Below are 20,504 nucleotides of genomic sequence, written 5' to 3' on the forward strand. Positions count from 1 at the left end.
AAGTGAACGCTCTGGACTTCAGGTTAGTGCGATCTGAAAGAGACAAAGTGGTTTAGAGGAACTGTCTGGTGACATGTTCTGATGTGTTTAAGCAGCTAAACTTTTAACAACCTCCAATATAATTGAAATCTTAAAAGGAAAGTAGCAAAATCACCATAACTGCCTTGTTGCAAGCTGTGTTAAACCAAACATCAGGAAAATCCTCAGTGACTAAGGAAAAAGCTACTTGAAAGTTATGCTTTGCTTGCAATGCCCCCTTGCATCTGTGACATGCTGTCATACTGTGCTTACTGGGGCATCTGGAAGGTCCTCTTTGAGATCTTCCCTGTTAATTGCAGAACCATCATTTTGTGATTTGAGAGGTATAAATTTGAGCTCTGACTTCAGGATGCTGATAAGCATTACCTTTCTCTACTTTTGGAAGAAGAGAGAAGACTTCACTCCAGCTTATCCTGTAGCAGAGATGGGAAAGCACCAGCCTTTCTGCTGGAAGCACTCTGGCACCTGTGTTCTTGGACGACATGAAGAACGAGAAAAACTTGCCAAAATATAGCAGTATGGATAAAGAAACAGTTTAATTTTATCCTTTTTTTTACAATATAGTTTAAAGACAGTCTCAGTTCCCCTATTATGTAGAGTCTAAATTAAGTCTGTTAATATTTATTAGACAAATCAATGGTTTGCTTAGGCTAACTGAAGTTCTATGGTACCGTCAGGCACATGTGTGTGTACACAGTACTCATGTAAACAACAGCAAGGGAAAATACAAGCAGTGTTTCACTTAGGCCTTATATAAAATCAGATTAGTAGAGCAAGTTAACTTTACAGTGCAAATCCCAATGAGAATAAACAGGACAAAAACTTCCGAGTTTTGTTTTGAAGTGAAACTCTTTAAAGCATAAGAGGACAAAAAAGAGGTTTTAAACTTTTAATGCAGTCCTGAGCACCACATCATTCTCTTCAGTTTTGCAGAGGAAATGTCATTAGCAACACCAGTGACATGGGTTTGCCCATCTCAGTCACTATGGCCAACAGCAGCATGCAGAGTGTCTGAACTGCAGACCCACCCTGGATGGTCCTGCAGCAGACTGTAACCAAGCTAAATCCATTGCACTCCGTCTGGAACACAGTTTTCCTACCTGCAGCACCAACTTCACGGTAGCTATCACAATCGAGTAACCTGGTCCATACACGGCAAGTTACAGCTAAGTGTATAGACAGTAACTAAAGCTACTTTTACTCAGACAACATCTCATGCAATTACCCTGCTGACAATTAAATACAGTGATAACCATGAGACAAAAAGAGCTGTTGAAGTACTTAAGTTTAGTCTCTCCGTTTTCTCATTGTTTAAATTCCCTTTACATCCAGGTGGTACAGTTGCTTGAGGTGTGCTTGATTCATAGAAAGAAAAACAGAATTTAAGGCATGTTTAGTAGTAGTATGAAAAATGACTTATTAAAAATAGGTGGATTCCCTTCTTTCCAAGTAAGTATAATGTAGAAAACAAAGTGTAGATTACCAAAACCAGCTGTGTTAGCCCATTCTGACCTGCTTATAGAAATAAAACTATGGCCCTTGGCAACCTCAGAGAGAAACAACCAGCTAACTTCTTAAACAGCTAAGTAAAATTCATGTAACATAAAAACATTGCTAGTGCTTTTAGACCCTGCATTCATGTAGGCTTAGCAGTATGTCTGCTGTATGCATCTCAAACATTTAATTCTATCATTCTAGACATAACACAATTAAGCAGCACTCATGGAAATTGTCAGTTATTGCAAATCTGCAAACACAACTTGAAAGAAACACCTGATAGGGAACAGAAGCATGAATCCAAATCTTTCTGTCAAAGAAGATAATTGTGGTGAATGAAGAAAAACAACTGTATGTTGGAAAAAAAATAATTAACTCTTGCAAAGAATAAGGGTCAGTATTTCAGATACTTAGAAGGTTTATACTAGGAATACAAGCAAAGACTGGTCTAGTGTGGTCTGTAGTGTAACACGAGTATTGATGAGGTATAATTTGTAAGCAGTTGCCATAAATACAGACAGGTATAAGCCATTGACTTCTCTGCCACGGTTACTCTGTAGAGAAGTTGTGGACTGGAGATCAGCAGAAGTCAGCCTTAGCAGGATGGAACCTGTCCCCTGCTGTACACAAACCTCTGCTGGTAACAGAACAAGTCCAGAGAGTATGTTAGACATATATCAAGAATATATATGTTCAATAGCATAGTGAAATTGTCCTTTTGGTATTACTAGTACTATAGATCCCATTAGTATTTGGATATACATATACAGGAATATGCACATCCAAAAAGTAAATCTTCAAAGCCACCTTAAAAAAATAGAAGCTAAATTAGGAATAAGCTACATTGCAAGAAGCTTCCTGCAGAATTATATATTTCAGGTAATAATCTTTGAACTAAGACATAATATAGCTACTGCATTAAAAAATGGCTTGCTGTGAAATCTTAATCTCACTTTATTCCCACCCAATCAGACACATCTTCAGGATTGTGATTCAATGATTGTTTAGCAGCAGTTTTAGAGAACTGTAAATTCTTTTATTAACAGGCATTATAAACAGATACTACTAGTTTTATTTAAAAACCATGAGTGCCACATTGATGAATATACAGCTCATGAATAACTTAAAGTATTTCCCATATTAAAAGGCAATGCACACAGCATACAAAAAGTATACTAAACAAAGCTATGAGGATACGTGATTGAAGTGTCTAAAATGATATATACAGTACATAATTAATGTTTGCTTTATATTCAGTACAGGCTCTATACTGCCATTCCCATCATGCCTCACTCTCCCCTGACACTGAGTTTTGCACTTCTTCTTCCAAAATGGGTACAATCAGGTTATCCTTGGACATCAGATTATACTTCATCACAAACTTAGTGAACCGGTGACACAAGAACGTTTCATTCTGGAGGTGAAAAAAGGGGAAAAACAATATATACAGAAGGAATATTTTAAACAATTGAGCAGAACATACTGGAAAAAATCTGCTTATAAGTAAGTATTAGATTTACAAGTCTTAGACATAGTAATGCTGAAATGGTAAATTTATAATACTTCTTTTAAATCTTTACTGCTTGCTTATAGTTACTGCAATTAACAAAAAACCCCACTGAAGTTCAGGCTGAAGTCACAGCTCCATTCAACAGCACTTGGACAAGAACATATTCAAATATCAGTGTAGGCCTGATTCACTCCCCAAAAGAGAGTTTTAAGGTATTGTGAAACCCCTCTTACATATGCTATCCCCAACAGAGCAGGGCACAGCCCTCCCATAGCTATTCCAGCAGCCTTAAGTGAGATTGGCAAAGGTTTCTTCTTTCTCCAGCTATACCCCTCACCTCCTTTCTATCTGGAAGTTTCTACTTTTCCATAAGAAAACAAGTTGGCAGTTACTGGAGGTGCACAAGCTGACACCACTTACCTCTGTTTCTTTGGAGTTTTACAATTCCTTAACTGTTGTGTGACATACACAAACAGGAACCATACCCTCTATAAGCAGTACTAACTACACCAAGTGCTGCAATACATTCAGGAATCTTCAAACCAAGATGAATTTGAGTTGTTTCTAGAAAAACTCTCAAATTCTGACCTTTCATCCAAATGAAACCATAACTGGGTAAACTAATTCTACAAATTAATCTTCATTGTTACATATAGGTGTAAGATAGCAATTCAGTTCTTGCAAAACTGTCATGTACTGTAATCAATACTTCATTTGAACACAGATCTTCTGCTAGGACTATTCGAAAGCATGTAATACAGTTACATCACAGCTATTACTTCAGTAAATGCCCTTCTTCCAGTATGTAATTGAAAACTACTTACTTCATATTCATCAAATATCTGCCGGTGATGAAAGTAAGCATGTGAAAATATTCTGTAAATCCTTCGGCACACCGATCCTAATTTGGCTACAGAGGATTCCTTTATGCTAACCCTGTAAGCACCAGGACAGAGGTTACAGAACAGCTCTACCAAAAAGACGACAGATAGATACATGTTGACATGAATTCCTATTGTTAAACTATACTAGAAAATTGCATTTCTAATTTAGACTTCAGTGTTACAGATACCTGTGTCTGCAGTTGCTTCTTTTTGGAAGGAAATGTCAGTATGTACTGCACATTTAAAAGGCATACTCTGTAAGGTTTTGCCTCTAGTTAAACACCACTTGTTATTCTGCTAAGGGCTGCACTTCTGGTTTCTAGCACTGATGGGCAAAGGGAAGAAGACTTCCAATTTTATCTCCTTTGCAATACTGGATTGCTAGATAAGCACAATTTTGACTTCGCCAGTTAGGTTCCTATGAGACAACATGTGGGCTGCCCACCAAGTACACTCAGTCTGAGTGTGCTGTCCATGCCATAGCATTCTTTAAGTCACTGTCTCTCTCTCTAAAGGCCATCCTGTTCTTTAGGTTGGCACTACACCACTGGAAGCCCCATAACACTGGTATTAGTGAAGCAGTTCCCACCTAAAAAGGACCCATCAGCTCCAGTAAATGGCAAGGAAATCTTCCTTGGCTTAAACGTGACAACAGGCCTACCAACAAGTGACATATGGAGGACCTGACATGCTTTCAGTAGCAGTCCATGAAAAATGCCTTTCAGTATGCTTTCTAAGTGGTTAGGTACCACCTACTCCCTCCCTCTCTCCCTCCTCCCAAGAGAAAGCATTTTTACCTGCTGGGGAAATATTTATTGCTATTCAGGAGACATGCAGCTCCATCAAGTGTGTGTCTGGTGTAGTCTATAGCAGGACACTACAAAAAGAGACAGTGAGTGAGCACATGTATGAGTGTGTGCATGATGCTGTCATATAACTTGTTTAAAGAGAAGCATTTTAATTATGTTTCCTGATGCTTTTATTCCCAGAAGTTTCACATGGCTTCTCTGAAGGTCTAACTCCACTTCTTCCTTAGGTGAGCCATTTCTTTTCTCTCTTTCACAACCCATGTGAATCTATCAAGAAAAAAGTCACTATGGAAATGTGACTGTGCATGAGCAGTGAATTTCATGTATCTCCTGAAGTAAAGCTGTGTAATAATACATACACCCCCTGAAAGGAAGGACGATCATTACCTTGCAGTACATTTGTTTCCCACACAGAGTAAGTCTTTTACAGGCTAAATTAACACCTTATAAAAAAAAAAAAAAAAGCCAACTTAACCAAAACCCCCCAAAACAAAGCCAACCAACCAACCAGACCTGAACCTAAGTCTATCAATGCTCTTTGCCTCAGCAAAGAAAACCAAAATCAATAGATAACCAAAAACAGTAAGAAGTCAAGTCCTGGCTCTGCAATAAAGTACATGTAGAGAAGGAAGAAAGTAACGATCTGAGACAGGCTGAGAGCACAGGAATGTCTGTACGTTTTGTCATTCCCCAATTTCAGCAAGAAGACTTCTCAGTTGTACGTTTTTGTCAGCAGTTTGCATCACCCACTACCTGACCATTAGTTGATAGCTATTACTGATACGGAAAACAGTAGATGACTGGTGCATGTTGAGAGATAAAAAGCAGCCTGAAATTCTCCAGTCTAGCTGAATAAAACAGACTGCATGACAATACACTCAGTAGCAATGAGAGTTAGAGGAAGGAGTGGAAAAGAAGTTGGCCTTAAGAGCTAGATAAGTCATCTCAGGAAACTAAAAAACAAAAACAAAGCAAAAGGCTAAGGATAAAAAGAACCAATACCTTATTCTGGAAGGGGAAATACAAAGATAAATATGTCAGACTGCACTATCACCATAGCCAATAGCGACAGAGAAAGACCTTCTGAAGGAGAAGTAAAAATAAAGCTGTATCAAGTGGTTCAATAGGAGAACAAAGTTAAAGTAACTGGACAAGCTACTGCCACGCTGATACACCACTTGACATACAGGATTTTTATGACTCCACTACCTTTTAGGAGTAACTCCCCAAACAATGTGCACATGCAGCCGCTCTCAGTGTCAGGCTCACATGCCTAGTGCTATGGATCAAGGCCAAGGTCTGAAGAGGACACCCTATTCTCAGCATGTACTCTTCTTTCAGTGAAACAAAGACCTTTTCCCACTCAGTTCCAGGCTATCTCAACACAAATTAAAAGAGAAAAGAGGGGAATATGCGAAGTCTCTAATACTGTGTTAAAAAGCAGTTCTTTCCTACCTCATCCCATTCTTTCATAACCACAACAGAATGAGAAAGAAGAAAACCTTAAGTGATATTCTTAGCCCACATAAACTGTCAGTTTGAGTAAGGAGCTACTATAATTGTCTCTGCATGAACATACGAACTGTGAAACACAATCCTACATCAATAGGGTCAGTTTTCCAGAATACATCCATACCTCTTTGGGAGTTTTATGAGCTGCACAAAGAAAAATCCATTGTTCAGTTGCTGTCATCTGAGTACATGTGTCTGGGTGACATTCACTCTGTTAAAACAATTGTTCAGTTATGAAAACCACCCAACAGCAGAAACGGGCTGACCTTTTCAAATCACTTTCTTGTCCTGTCCCCCACCAAAAAGGGGGTTTTGCCCCTTTAAAACCCTAAAACGCTCTTACCTCAAACCACTGCTTGTCAGTGTGTATAAATTTAGACAAAAGCTCTGCAAACTCTGCATCTTACAATACAAAACCAGTCTCCTCCCTCATACAACATAGAAACATCAAGAAAAGAATTACCTGCAGCTTGACAGCTAGTCCATTGAGCTCAAGGCAGAATTGCCTAAAAAATACGAACATAACAGCATCAAAATCAATTTGGTTTTCTACTGGAAACATCTAATAAAAACCAAGGTGATACATTCCGATTGTCACAGATCCCTTAACAGTTTGGGAAATGATTCTTGTGAAGTGGAAGAAATACAACAGCACATGAAAAATACCATACTTAATCGATACTATCAAATAATATCAGCTGTCACACCTGAACAGGCAATGGGCTAGGAATTGACACGCTATAAAAGGACTAGAGGTTGAGAGAAACAGAATTCACACCAGCAATTTGTAATCAGCAAAACAATTACATTTTAGTTCCTACCTGAGAGTAGAGGCTGAGCTTAACAAATAAGTTAGTGGAAGTGTTTCAGATCCCAACGTTGTTAGGGAGAAAAGCACTATTTCACAAATACGGGCTAAAATAAGGAACACTTCAAGAAAATCAGTTTCTTAAGAGTGTTTTAAATTCAGACAGCTAGAGCATTTCATCTTTGTAGGATATTCTTCCTCCAGGTCAATTAAGTGGCTAAAGCCCCACCACAGATCATTTATATAGTGGGCTTTTAGAAACACTGCCTTCACTAGAATGTACCTGAAAGTGCATTCTTTAACTTTGGAGAATCCACCCTTCCATCCTGCAGGAAAATTTGAATGAGTTTTCCAAAAGCAAGTATTTAGTGACCAGTCACTTCTGTGAATCTACAGTGATTTTAGGTGGTGTATGTGAAGGACACAGGAAACCTTTTACACTTTTGAGGATTCCCTGCGTCTACTGGAACTATTCCAGAGCAGAGGAGAGAAAAAGAAAACAGGAGGCAAGAAGTCAAGATATTTAAATCTAGGGGTAGCTTAGAACTATTCCTGTTCCTGAAAGTGTATTTGGTAATTTGTATTTATTAAAAAAGAATCAGGACACAAGGATACTAAAGTAATGCCAGGAAAAAAGGATTACTACACACGTACTAACAAGGTGTAAACCTACACTACAACTGAAAAAGACTTTCAGGCACAGACTATCAAGGCTGAAAGTATTTGTTACACTGCATAAAACAACTGGAGAAAGACAAAAAGTTTTGGGTTTCCTTACAACTAGATAAAGAACCGTGAGACACGAGTACTCCTGCTTTCCCACCTAACGCAAGTTTCAGAAGAAGCACTGGGAGCATCTGGAAATCACATTCCCAGTTAGTGAAGATGAAGAACTGATGATACTAGGAAAAAGTGCCATGGAAATTCATTACTATATTTTCACATTCAAAACACGCTAATACAACTTCTGAAGTGAGGTACAAACGTTTTCTTCAAAACCATTAAAACCACTAGATCAGAGCACATCATAAACCTTAAGAACAAGGAATTCAGAAAATAATCAATACCAAAGTATAACAATGTTTAATAGTAGAAACAGCAAGGTTCATTTAAGTTTCTTTTGATTAGTCATATTCAGAAAGACTCAGTATTGATGAACTAAACTTAGCATCAGGAAACTATGCTGACAAAAGATAGATTCTCACCTTAAATGTTCATACTTCCATACACCTTCATCCTGGCCTTCAGGAGGTTCAAGGATCTTATCAATGTTGGAACAGTCTGCCCTTATGTTTTGCTGAATATACTAGGAAAGGGGAGGAGAATAAGTGGCGATCTTGTGGTAATTATAGTAAGACAGTATATTTAGGACATTACATCTTTCAGGATCTTACTGTTTCTCTTTACTTAAGGAGTGACTGACAGGTTCAAAATTAAGGAGTAGATGGGCAGGGTAAAAAAAATGGTATAACAAAAATGCCAGATCTGCAATATGCCTTTGCTCAATTAGAAAAGGTAAAAGAATGGGTGAATTTTACAGCTTTTTACAACATCCGTCCCAAAACAAAGGAACCCCCACCATTTTCTTTAACCTGTTTTGTTTAAATCAGGCATGGGAATTAAGAGTTATTTCTGCACACACAATTGATTACTACTTCTTTTAAAATGTATGTAGGGTGCTCATGAAATTCTCTCCTGTTCAACACAATTCTGAGCAGACACAGAGCAAGCCCTGTTCCATGGGTCTTCACCAAGATACGAAACTTGGGAAACTGAACTTAGTAACAACATTCCACAAAAGGAAGAATACCTGCTGAACAGCTAATGTGCTATCCATTTCTTCAAAGGATTCATCAGGCCAATTGTAGAAATCCTGTTAAAAGGAGAAGTTTAACCTAATTTAACAAATATAGAGGCAGCCGAAGAAAAGCACACAGCCTACAGTAAGCTTGGACATGCAGGAAAATAGATGTGGTTTATACAATTCCAGGAAGCTACATCTTAATAGAAGCAGCACAGTCTTGGCAAGAACAGGGACTTAAGTTCCTAATGTTACAATACTAGAACATCTTGAAGTTAAAGTCATACCGTATTATCTTCGTTATCTCTCCCATACATCTTCCTGTAGCACCTATATGGCCTGTATTTTTTAATGCATGCAGTGCCCATTTCACATGTTAGACCATGTAAGACTGAGGAAGAAAAGAGGTCTGCAGAGAGCAGCATTGTACAACGGTTATGAAACTAAAAATCCCAGTATGTTCTAGTAGTAACACACCACTAAAAACACCTCTGAACTCAGCTGATGTAACGCAGCATTGGTCTAACTTGGTACTACACCCTCTCGGTACAGTCAGCAGCTGCATAACTGGATGGCTATCAGCTATGCTAACCCACGGTGTTTAATCCTGTTAATCATAAAACCCTCCTGAAGTTTCACCTCAGATCCATCAGTGTTCTGCAGCAATCCACATCTCCTGCAGCTACCATCATCCCAGATGTGTGTATTTGTTACTTGGCCACAGCCGTCCCAGCAGACACAGTGACTGGATGGAAATGCTCCAGCTGTGAAGCTTAGCAATCTATTCTTGAGACAATACAGTCCCATGTCGAGAGAACATATCTAGAGTGAATACCCTCTGCTCTGTATTTGCATACAGAATAGCTATACCACAGTGCCATCCAAAATTAACAATTTATATACAGCCACATAGGTTTTTTACCTGCATGATTGCATCACTATACACAAAATTCTTCAACCTACATGAACTCTAACAGAACACAGACCAAACCCAGGTCTATGTCCAGCCTACCAGCTTATTTTTCAGAATACCCCAGATTTATCAAAGGCACACAATGTTGTTTCCTTCACAGATCAAACATGTACAGAATGAACCCATGTACAAGGCTGTGTATTAATTTTACCTCCGTACCTTATGACAAAGCATAGACGCGATGCATTTTTTCAACACTGTGTCATACACTGCTGTTTCTGAGCATGACCTCTCCTCACCAAAGCAGTGTGAGCATAAAGGCCTCACAGAAGATTACACCTCTGACACTATCTAAAACCCGCAGATTACGTGTTTGAGATGCACCTTTTCACGATGACCTTGAAAGCACAGAAATAATTTCTATGAACAGAAGCGCTCTGTCGCCGGCCGGGAGGGCAGGTTACGCAAGGCAAGGATGACTTGTCTCTCCTGATGCGCAGGCCAGGTATCGCCTGTGTGACGGTGCAGAACCTCCAACCCACACTCCCAGATCGCACAGGGGCCTCGCTCAGCTCGATACGGACCCAGCATTTTAACAGCAACAGCAGTAACACACGGTCGCTGTCAGAACAACACCCTGCCTCCAGAAAGCCCCAGGCCCTGGGAGCAGCGCTTCGCCTCAGCCAACACCCGGTCATTCCACAAGAGCTCTCACGCTACCGCGGCTACCGGTGTCCCGCGGCCAACGCCAGCCACCGCGGTCCAGAACGCCGCACGGCTCTGCCTGCCCAACCGGAGCCTGGAAACCCGAGGGAAGCACGGCGACCGAAACCTGCGGGCTGGGGGCAGGGGAGGCGGTGGTGCCGCAGCGACCGCTCTTCCCGCGCCCGGCAGAGAAAGCAGAGCCACGACCCCCGGCCCGCTCCCCCATGGCCGGAGCTCGCCCAGGCCGCGGCCCAGCTCCGCGGAACAAAGCGATCCCGCGGAGCGGGGCCCTCCGCCGCAGCCCTCCCGCCCCACCGGGCAGCGCTGGGCCGCGGTAGGCCCGGCGAGACCCGCGGCGACACCCCGAAGGCCAGTGGGGCCCGGCGCCTCGGCGGCGCAGCTGCCCGTCCCCGCGCACCGGCCTGGCGGCGGCGGCGCCTCACCTGGGCCTTGGTGCCCGGCCTGTTCCGCCTCAGCACTGCCGTCCCCTCCGCCATGACCATAGTGACAGCGGCGCCAGGACCCGGATGTGGCAGCGCCGGGCGGGGCGGCGGGACAGGGGGAGGAAGCGGAACAGCCACGGGCGGGCAACGCGGGGAGCGGGAACCGCCGCGGGGCGGGGCCTCTCGCGAGAGGAGCCGGCCCTCAGCGGTGGCGGGCGGGCAGGCAACGACGGTCCGGCCGCTTCCCTCCCCCGGCCTCCGGAGCGGGTCGTGCTGGTGCTGTTCCCGCTCCTGCCGCGGGGCTGCGCGGGAGAGCCGTCCCCTGAGAGGGGCTGGGGAGCCGCGGACGCTTCGACGGCGCTCTGGGCTCTGTGTGAGGCAGAGCCGTGTGGGCAGCCCGCCGGTTGCCCAGGGCGGCTTCTTGGAAAGCAGATCTGTGAGTCCTGTACTCGTGAGGAACAAACCCACCTCTTTTCCCCTGCCCCGGGAGAGGGGGACAGCTTTAATGGTGGTTCCTGTGGGTTTCTGTCCTGCGGTGCCTTGCCCGGGGGAGGGTGAGGCCGGCTCCACGCTGGGCTGTAGGGCCGCGGGCGGAGCTGTTGGGTTGGTGAGATGAAGTCCCTGAGGTGAATGAGCTGAGTGGCTGGTGAGGAAATGCGTTCTGCAGGTTTCAGCCCTGTGTCATCAGTACCACACTGTCAGCAGCTGACTGCCTGCGCTCCCACAAGGTCAGTCCTCCATCTGCACAACACAACTGAGGCTATGACAGTTCATACAGTATAAACCATAAGGCTGGGATTTTACAAAATATCTTAAGCCCTACATTAAAGATACGTGTTTGCTAATGCTAAGAATAACGAATTTAAAAAACTCACCCAACAACAGTGATTTGGGGCAAAATACTTCAAATGAAGTAGGCCTGAAGTCTTCCAAGGTCTTCAAAGGCGGGATTGACAGCCTTGTGACGGGTGTGCAGAGGTCACATGCTGCTGTGATAATGGAAAACAGCTTAAGTTTCAAGGTTTCCTATGCCGGGTGTTGACTGTATTTGGGAAGAAAACATAAAAACGCACTGTTAGCTGAGAGCTGGCTGATACAAGGGTCACTGGTAGAAGCAAGCAGAGACTTTGGAAGACTCGAGTCATTTGTTATTTCTGTGGGATAAGTAAGAAGAAAATGTTTTGGAAGCTGTTCTGTTTCCAAGGGATAAACAATAGGAAAGAGCACAGAATAAGTAAGTAAGGGTGAATTAATTCTGTGAGCAAGAATGATGCAGCAGCAAGGTAGAGATGTGAGATACAATCAGCAAGTAAATAGTTGCAGTTGAGTGTTGATTCCTGAACAGTGGAGAGTGCTGGTACCTGATGCTGCTCCTACTTCCACTGCATTACCGTGTGAACTCTGGGTGGTTTTACCCCCTCACTTGGTTCATTTGCTCTAAACAACGTCTGCTTCCCCACGTTAAAACCTCTCCCTTTTGCTCCATGAGAGCTAGAGTGTGTGAAACCTATCTGTATTGGAAACATTGGAAAATCCCTAATTAGGTTTTCTCATCAGAAAGCAAAGTGCACCGTGAATACGTATTTCACTGAGGCAGAGCCATGAGCAGGCTGTCTCCTTGTTCAGGAGGCAGGGTTAGAGCTGAAAGCTGGGCAATGTGCGAGTGACCAGAATAGGTAACCGGGTCACCTCCTGCATGGGTGCCTGCACCCAGCTAAGAGGCTCCATTCACGTTACACTGTAACACAGAGGGGGCAGTCCAGCTGCAGGCACCCAGTTGGGTTTGCATTAGTTACTCTTTTACTGCCGGTCAGCATTCCTGCCCCAGGATGTTAGCTGTTTGACCCTGTGGTGAAACTCCGCTCAGCAGCTTGTGTAAGAAACCATGGAAAGGTGAATAACCTTGGGAGAAATTGGTCCAAAGAAAATGGAGGGTACAAATGGCCTGTCACCTCCCTGCCCATGGCAGGGGTTGGCACTAGAAGATCTGAAGGTCCTTTCCAACCCAAACCATTCTATGATTCATTTTTATGAGGTTGCTATTAGCCAGCCCTAAAATAAAAGCAATTCTAGCAGTCTTTAAAATTTAAGTCCTTTAAAATTCAGCAGCTTGTTCGGATTTGCTTTTCTGTTGTTTTGGCTCTACTTTTTCTGTCACCAAACTCAAGGTTTAACTGTAATCTAAACCACAGAGGAGTTGAGGATTTGACATTTCCATTTGTCCCTGACTTTCTTTTCATGGACATCTCACTTCTAAAATAGAAATAAATCTGGCTGTGAAGAAATACCTCTCAGAGATAAGTATCTGTTAGTTCAGTCTGCAACTGCATTGCAGAAAAGGGAAAGAAATGTGCAGTGCTTGTTAATGAAGATGTTAAAATCTGTTGATCTGTTGAGTTGCTCCTTGATATTTAACCCGGTATTCCTGGAAGCTGCTCGTTATTTCTGTTTGATTGGATGTCAAGTTGGCTCTAAACAAAATGTGATCAACTTTGGTTTTCACCTGGTCCTCATTGCCTCAAGACCTTCAAGGGTGAAAAATGGAATATTTAGCCAAAATCTTACTGCCTATTCCTGTGCTGTTAGGGATCTGGCCTGCCTTTCTCCTCCACCCCCAGAAACAGGTAGGGCAATATGTAACATTTTTACCAAAACTGAAGCTTTGAAGTAGACTAGAAAACAGAGAATAAAGAAGTCTAAATTCCTCCAGGAATGACACAGCAAAGAGCATTTGTAATTGATTCTGTCCTCCGATAACAGAACCAGAGGGATATAGAGTTTGGTATTCCCTCTTGGAGTAAGAAACAGTAGGAGCAGATGGATCACCTTGGCTGTGTAACAGTTATCTTGTCCTTGCTTGTAGTGATAGCCTTGGGGTGCAAGAATGAAATGTTCTGTTTATCAATCCAGCAGATGTTCATGTATGTCCTTCATTGGGTTAGGCCGAGGAATACTTTGGGTTTGCTTTTTATCCACATCCATAAATTACTTATTCCCATGAAAGCTTTCAGGAAGATGTGACTTTTGTGCTTAATCAGTTATGTGAACACTAGTGGATAGAGCCACACGAAATACTTTATTGAATAAACATGATACCAAGCTGCTGCAAGCATGGTGGGGGTAGAGCTGGGGGGAAACAGGCTTGTGTGGCTTGCACTTGGCAGCACTGCTGCATGGGTTTGGAGCTTGCTGTGATCCTACTGGGGAGAGGGCTGGTACAGGGGTCCTGCCTCGGCTGAGGAACAGCAAGTGGAGGTAAGGGAGGAAGTGCTGCTTCAGATGGCACCCTGGCAGCTTGTCAAGAGCCACAAACGTCATGAGACCATTTGCTGAGTGGGGATCCCATGTAATTTGTATCTCCGGAAGACATCATTGAAAGAAATGCTGAAAGGACTAAATGTTTCTCCGTTGGGAGTTGATTCTCATTGGGATGGGGTCTAGTTTCCATTTGTAAGTATGTTAAATACCTTCCCCCTCTTTGGTATGTGACTACAGCCGCATACCTCCCTTATCATGCAAAGATAATGCTTCCCAATCAGTTTGTGTTTCATTACACCATCAGTTGTCTTTCAGGATGCTGCTAGTGTGGTAAGGTTCAGCTGCGCATTGCTGCAGCTAAAGTAAAGCTGCAGTAGGGCAGGTTTCAAGAGGTGGGCCTTTTATACTAAAACATGTATTTTTTTTAATATAACAACTTCCCTGGCAGTTACATCAAATTATTTGAGGTGGAAAGGACCTTAATTCATCCAGTTCCAACCCCCTGCCATGGGCAGGGACACCTCACACTAGACCGTGACATCACCCAAGGCTCTGTCCAACCTGGCATAGTTCAGTAGTTTTTAACAACCTGAACTGTGTGACATTTGCCTACAGCTCTGCAGTAGGTAGGTGGTAACCAGCAGCACACCCCAGTTTTGGGGAGCAAAAGACATGATAGCCAAGACTGTGTAACACTGTAGCGCCTAAGGGACTGTCTGGGTGGTAACTGGCATCTAAGTACAAAAGTGGCTCCAGCTCACCTCTGTGCTAAGTTTATTACCGCTGGATGGGAAGAGCCCAAAACTGCCCTGGCAGAAAATACCTTGTTTCAGAATATATCAAAGCTGCAGCCCTCCACTGCGGCTACTCAAGCTCTGACAAACATATTTCATTACAGTCCTTTCCTGCTACCTCCCAAGTAAGGCTTCTACTGTATCTAGCAATGTTCACTTTGTAGCACCTTCAATGGAATGGAGAAAGAACTATGGCTTAACTCCTGCTATTGAAATTTCAGGAGCACTAAGTCATACGCTGATTTATTTTACCTAAGATGGGATCAGAAGATCTCAGTGCAGTGTACATTCTTAAGACTGCACTAGATCAATGTATACATGCCGACTCTGAAAGCCTCACTAAAAACACAGGGTATAAAGTCTAGATTTGTGTATTCCTACATGAGCAACCTTGAATCCTTTTCCAAGGCAAGATAAGGGGGTTGCAAGTAAGTGTGATTGCTTCAGCATTACTTAAATAAATGTCTTGATATTTAGGAATGCAATTTGTTGCATCAAGGATAAAGGAAATTCAATTTGTCAAATCAGCTGAAGTTATGGGAAAGTTGGAGACCTGGCCTGAGATAGTCATCAGTGAAGAAACATGCTTTAAAACCAGCATCAGCAGCCCAGTGTTTGAGGGAAGTTACCTGCTTTCTAGTGGCAAAGTTCAGTGAGAGCCATGTAAAAAAAAACCATGGGTATGAGTAGTACCAAGCTGCTTTCAGATGGCTGTGGGGACAGGCTGTTCATGGCAGGGCTCTTTGTGGGTATACCAGCCTCTCAGCTGTTGCTAAAACGGAAGTTAAACATGTTATCTTAAGCTAAAGCTCAACGTGCAAGGGAGGACAGCTGAAGGTCCCTTCACCACTGCATCTTTGTGATAACCATTTTAATCTGATCTCTCAACTCCATCAAGTTTAGGGAAAACAATGCATTACTCGAAGTGTTTCAGAGAGATGAGTGCACTGAACAACTGAGACTCAGTTTCACTGAGCAACAGCAGAAACTGAGACAGAAGCAGAATAGTTTTAGAAGTTTATTGTAAAGACCTTTACACTCTCAGTACAGAGATAAGGATATAAAATGATGTTGTTTGGAATAATTAAGGCTGGTTGGTGGTCATCTGACTTTCACTGCCCAGTGGAACTCAAGCAAGAGCAACTGATTTCTGACTGTACATGTTTTTATTTGTGTTCCATCATTACAGTGAGATCACAAGTTATTTCAGAGACTCAATGCCTGTTTACTATAAAATAAAGGACATTATTTACATGATGAAAGAAAAATTTCAGCATTTTAGTGGAATGGATGACTGATACTGCAGCAGGTTTAGTCCACATATTTCCCAAGAATATCACCGTCTCTGAACAAGTAGTAGTCCTGCAAGGAAAAGGAACATTAGTGCCTGTTGTATGGGTTGGTTTGCTTGTCTTGTTCTGAAGTTAGGGCTACCACAGTCATGAAGTGCAAAATCAAAAGTGAGCTAACCAAGATTAGCTCCACACACTGACTTCTTGAACAGGTGTTTGTAATATACCCTTTGGGAAAGCTACCATGTTACTGATTTTAGTAGTAGGAAGTACAAGAACTGTTAGAAAACAATTCCATAAACTTTCTCTGACAAAAGCTAGGATACCCTCAGTAATTTCAAATCCTTTTTGGGCTCCTTCTAATACATGCTTCTCATGAGGAGCCACTTCATCTACCCAAAGGTCAGGCCAGAGGTTTCCTTGGTTACTTCCTTTCAAGCCAGGGTGGAAGTAGTCAGTACTACAAGTACCAGAGGCTGGCTGAATCAAGCTGCTCCCATTCAAATACCAACCACTGCACTTCTTGAATACTGCTGACACTATGAAGTAACTACAGGATTTATCACCAGCAGTGTGACATTTTGGAAACCAGCTTACACTGCATTCACAAAGCTGGGATACTCACCTTATCTTCTAGTACAATCTTAGTACCGCCAAATTCCGGTAGCAAAACCTTTTCACCGACTTTTACACTCACTGGCTGAATCTCACCATTCTGAAAGAAAAAAAGAAAGCCTTAGTTTTACCCTATATAGACAGATGTAACAGAATTCCTCCAAACAACAGTGAACCATCCACATATAAAGCATTCAGGAGATCACAACTCTATTTTCATTGTGCAATGAAACTAGCATACCCAAGTGTACTAGGAAACCAAGCCACCAGTCAGTTGTCAAGCATGGGAATCCTGCAATATTTAGGCAGCAGAACCACAGTGATTTTCTGTATGTAATTGGTTTTCATTTATTTTCGAGTACAAATACAACCGTGAGGTCTTCGCTTGACAAACTAAATAGGATTTCACTTAAACACCCAAGAAACCTAAGAAATTAAGTGACAGACCAAGAAACCTCCTTCTCAAATGAAGGGAGAGTCCATGTCCATATTATGTAGCCAAGGCTAATTTCTCCCAAATGCCAGTCAGAAGCACCTTCCCATCTCTTACTGTGACCAACTTGTCACTGCTGCTAATGAATCAATTGTTTAGAAACACCTGGTTAAGTTTAATTATATTTTTGGAGTATAAAGGAACATTAGCATGTTAGTTAAATATTAGCGCCATTTCACAATACAAAGGTTCAGAATCAGATATGACACAAACCAGGACGACATGCATGGAGGAACCCAGAGTAAAGAAAAAGGCCGAGTCAATATGGCCAAGTTGAAATTTAACCTGTTTTACACTATCACTTCTAACTGAACACTGCTTTGCTGGGGAAAAAACCTTCTGATGCTGAGGTCCACAGCCACTGGTGGCTTTGTGAAGTGAGAACAGTGTCTTTTTATGATCCCAGATGCATATTCAACATGCAAACCTAACAAAAAATAGTATTTGACACATTTATTTTGATTCCTCATTTTCTTTTGTCCAGTAAACCTGATCCTTACAGACACTGGTATTCTGCACAGCACCAGACAGTGAATGCTGCACTGTGGGATTCCACCCTGCTCACAAGTCACAGGAATTCAGCCATGTAATCATTTTAACACAGAAGGCTGCTGGTGCTTCAAGGTTCTGGCTAAGAAGTAGTGCAGTTTAAAAGGCAGGTATTTTCCATTTTACAAATGATCAAAGGAATGCTGGAATTCAAGGCCAGAGAATTTGTGGTTTCTACCTCCTCCTGGAGTCTTGTACTTCCAACTTCAGTCATCAGTCACCCATTTCAGTGAGCCATCGCTACACTTACACTGCAGCCATTCCTTCCTTATGATGATATTCCAGTTACCGCCACACCATTACTAAATCCAACCCAAATGTAATGCCTCAGGATATTTACCTTTCCTCTGGCTCCTGATCCAACTGCTACTACTGTTGCTTGTAGCACCTTCCCTTGAGCTTTTTCTGGAATCATGATGCCTCCTTTGGTTACTGTCTCAGCTGCACATCGTTCAACCAGAACACGATCAAAGAGGGGAAGGAATTTCCTAAAGGCTTTTCCTGCCTGTGGGAGTAATGTACAGTGAAACAAGAGGAACATTACACAGAACAAATTGAAATTATCTCTCTTTTTCAGTTTAAGAAAACTTTTCTAATAGTAGCTTGCAAAGGCCACCTTTGATTGCATCAGAAATTGCTGCAGACACAAGCAGATGCTGGGCAATCCTGACAGTTGAGCCCCAGGAAGATGTACTGCAGCTGGGAAATGAACCAGCACCACATGGAGCAGCTGCCGCCTCCGCTGGCTGAAAAGCTCCACATATTTTAATCTCAAGACCTCAGTCACTATAGGTTGGTGAGCGTAATTATCAATTATACGAGCTATATTTATTCAATGCACAGCCGGATTTAGGACCCTTTGGGACAGTTATGTTTTTAAAGTCTAGCCAGGTACCTCATGTCAGTCTTCTCTGGGTAGTTTCAAGCCTCAGCATTTCACATAACCTCATGAGTCTGAAGTGAGAGTGGTGTCACTCATACTGACTGCTACAAATAGACTGCAGCTTTACATGGAACTTTAGCTTTGGCCCCTAAAAAGAGGAATGTAGGCATATTTCTGTCTTCACTGCTTCAGTGTCTCCCTCTGCGAGATCTGTGAGATGGGGGGGGGGGATTTGCCAGGTTGTTGGTTTTGGTGGTTGAGTTTTTTTGGTTGGTTTTGAGGGTTTTTTTGCAACTACTTATTGCCACTTGGCTGCATTTCAGGAAGAGCAGCCTAACTCCCATGTACCAGATAAATGCAAGCATTGAATCCCAACAAGCAGGGGTTAGGAAGAAGGAACTTGCTTTGATTTAGGCAACTTGCCAAGTCACATGGAGACAGCGTTCTGCTGGACAGGTACCCAGAGCCCACACGCACAGAAACAGCTAGAAAGAAGGGCCTAGCATCCACGTGCCCTTTACTGACGGCTCATCAGCGCATACAGACATGCTTTAAAACTGGGACAAGACAAACTGACAGAGCATGAAGATGCTACATGAAAGAGGTGTGCTCTGCCAACTAACGTTATACCACAGCAATAACATTACACAGGATTACTGCTTTCATCCTGTGCAGATGACATCTCTGATCCTGGGGGCTCTTTTTAGGTGTTCTGTATTTAACAGAAACGAGCAGCCAGGCTCATGACCGTCAGCATTCTACACTAAGAAATGCTATTTTCTCATGCTAGCAAGACTACAAGAATTAAGTATTACTGCAATAGCGAACGTAACTCTGCCCTTACCCCATTCCCCTGCAAGCTCTCTATAAACGATTACGAAAACCACATTGAGCGCCCAAGCCCGCAGCACTGACGAGTTCCTTTCTGTCCCCAGGCCCCGCGGCCCGCAGCGGGTTGCACAGCTCTGCACCCCGCGCCCTTCCCGCCAGCTGCAGCCCCGCCCGCAGCCCCGCGCTTGCAGGGTAACCGCTCACCCCCCGCGGGCTGCACGACCTTGCGGCGCCTCAGACCCCGCGGGGCGCAGCCCCTGCTGACGCGTGGCCACCGCGCCGAGCCGTGCCACCATCTCCTTCTCTCTTTCCCTCCCTCCCACGGCTCAGCGCAGCGCGACAAGGCCGCCGCCGACCTCCGTCAGCCTGAAGAAACTCCCGTGCGTGGCGGCATGGCCGCGGCCCGCTCACAGACCCCGGGCGGCGGCTTGCCCACAGCCACAAGCGGTGCTGCCGGCAAGGCCCCACCTCCGCCTCAGCGGAACCGGACCAGGGAGCGGGCTCGGTACCAGCGGCGGGCACTTACCATGGCAGCTCCTCCGCTCCCCACGCCAAGTGACCGCGCCGCCGCAGGCACACGTGAGGAAGGTCACGGCCTGCGCATGCGCGCCCGGCGCCCCGCCCCAGAGCGGAACCGCCCCCCCCACGGCCTGGCCGCGGCCGGCTCTGGTTCCGCTGTTAGCTTTGGGCCGGAGGGGCCGCGCCCCGCTCCCGCAGGCCGCCGGTACCGCGGCGGTGCCGTGACCCACACTGAACAGCTCCCGCCGGCGCCAGGGACCGGGCACCAGCCCGGAAGTGAGCGCGGCTCAACTTTGACCTTCGGCGAGCATGACCGTTCCAGAAGGTTCTGGAAGTAGCGGGCCCCGGA

General features: G+C 43.8%; 1 protein-coding gene across 5 annotated transcripts; it reads right to left on the minus strand.

Annotated features, from left to right (window-relative positions):
• Positions 1–683: 683 nt before the first annotated feature.
• LOC308222681 (MOB-like protein phocein) lies at positions 684–20,294 on the minus strand. 5 transcript variants are annotated; one of them, XM_080621008.1, is made up of 8 exons: positions 18,263–19,643; positions 8,870–8,932; positions 8,265–8,365; positions 6,715–6,757; positions 6,376–6,462; positions 4,728–4,807; positions 3,871–3,982; positions 684–2,950 (listed from the first exon to the last, which is right to left on the minus strand). In XM_080621008.1, the coding sequence occupies exons 1-8, from the start codon at positions 18,461–18,463 to the stop codon at positions 2,819–2,821; spliced, it is 819 nt and encodes a 272-aa protein (XP_080477134.1). In that variant the 5' UTR covers positions 18,464–19,643; the 3' UTR covers positions 684–2,818. The 5 variants fall into 5 exon arrangements, with proteins under 5 accessions (XP_080477134.1, XP_080477130.1, XP_080477131.1 ...); XM_080621004.1 differs by lacking the exon at positions 18,263–19,643 and adding an exon at positions 10,922–11,066; XM_080621005.1 differs by lacking the exon at positions 18,263–19,643 and adding an exon at positions 10,158–10,438.
• Positions 20,295–20,504: the final 210 nt, after the last annotated feature.

This window comes from Psittacula echo (genome assembly GCF_963264785.1).
Source record: "Psittacula echo genome assembly, chromosome: 6".
Taxonomy (NCBI): domain Eukaryota; kingdom Metazoa; phylum Chordata; class Aves; order Psittaciformes; family Psittacidae; genus Psittacula; species Psittacula echo.

Coding starts and splice junctions, on each gene's coding strand:
- LOC308222681 (XM_080621008.1), bottom strand. CDS start 18,463: ATGTTCCTCTTGTTTCACTGTACATTACTCCCACAGGCAGGAAAAGCC. Junction 8,366..8,869: donor GCACATTAGCTGTTCAGCAG/GTATTCTTCCTT, acceptor CCCCTTTCCTAG/TATATTCAGCAAAACATAAG. Junction 6,463..6,714: donor GACTAGCTGTCAAGCTGCAG/GTAATTCTTTTC, acceptor TTGTTTTAACAG/AGTGAATGTCACCCAGACAC.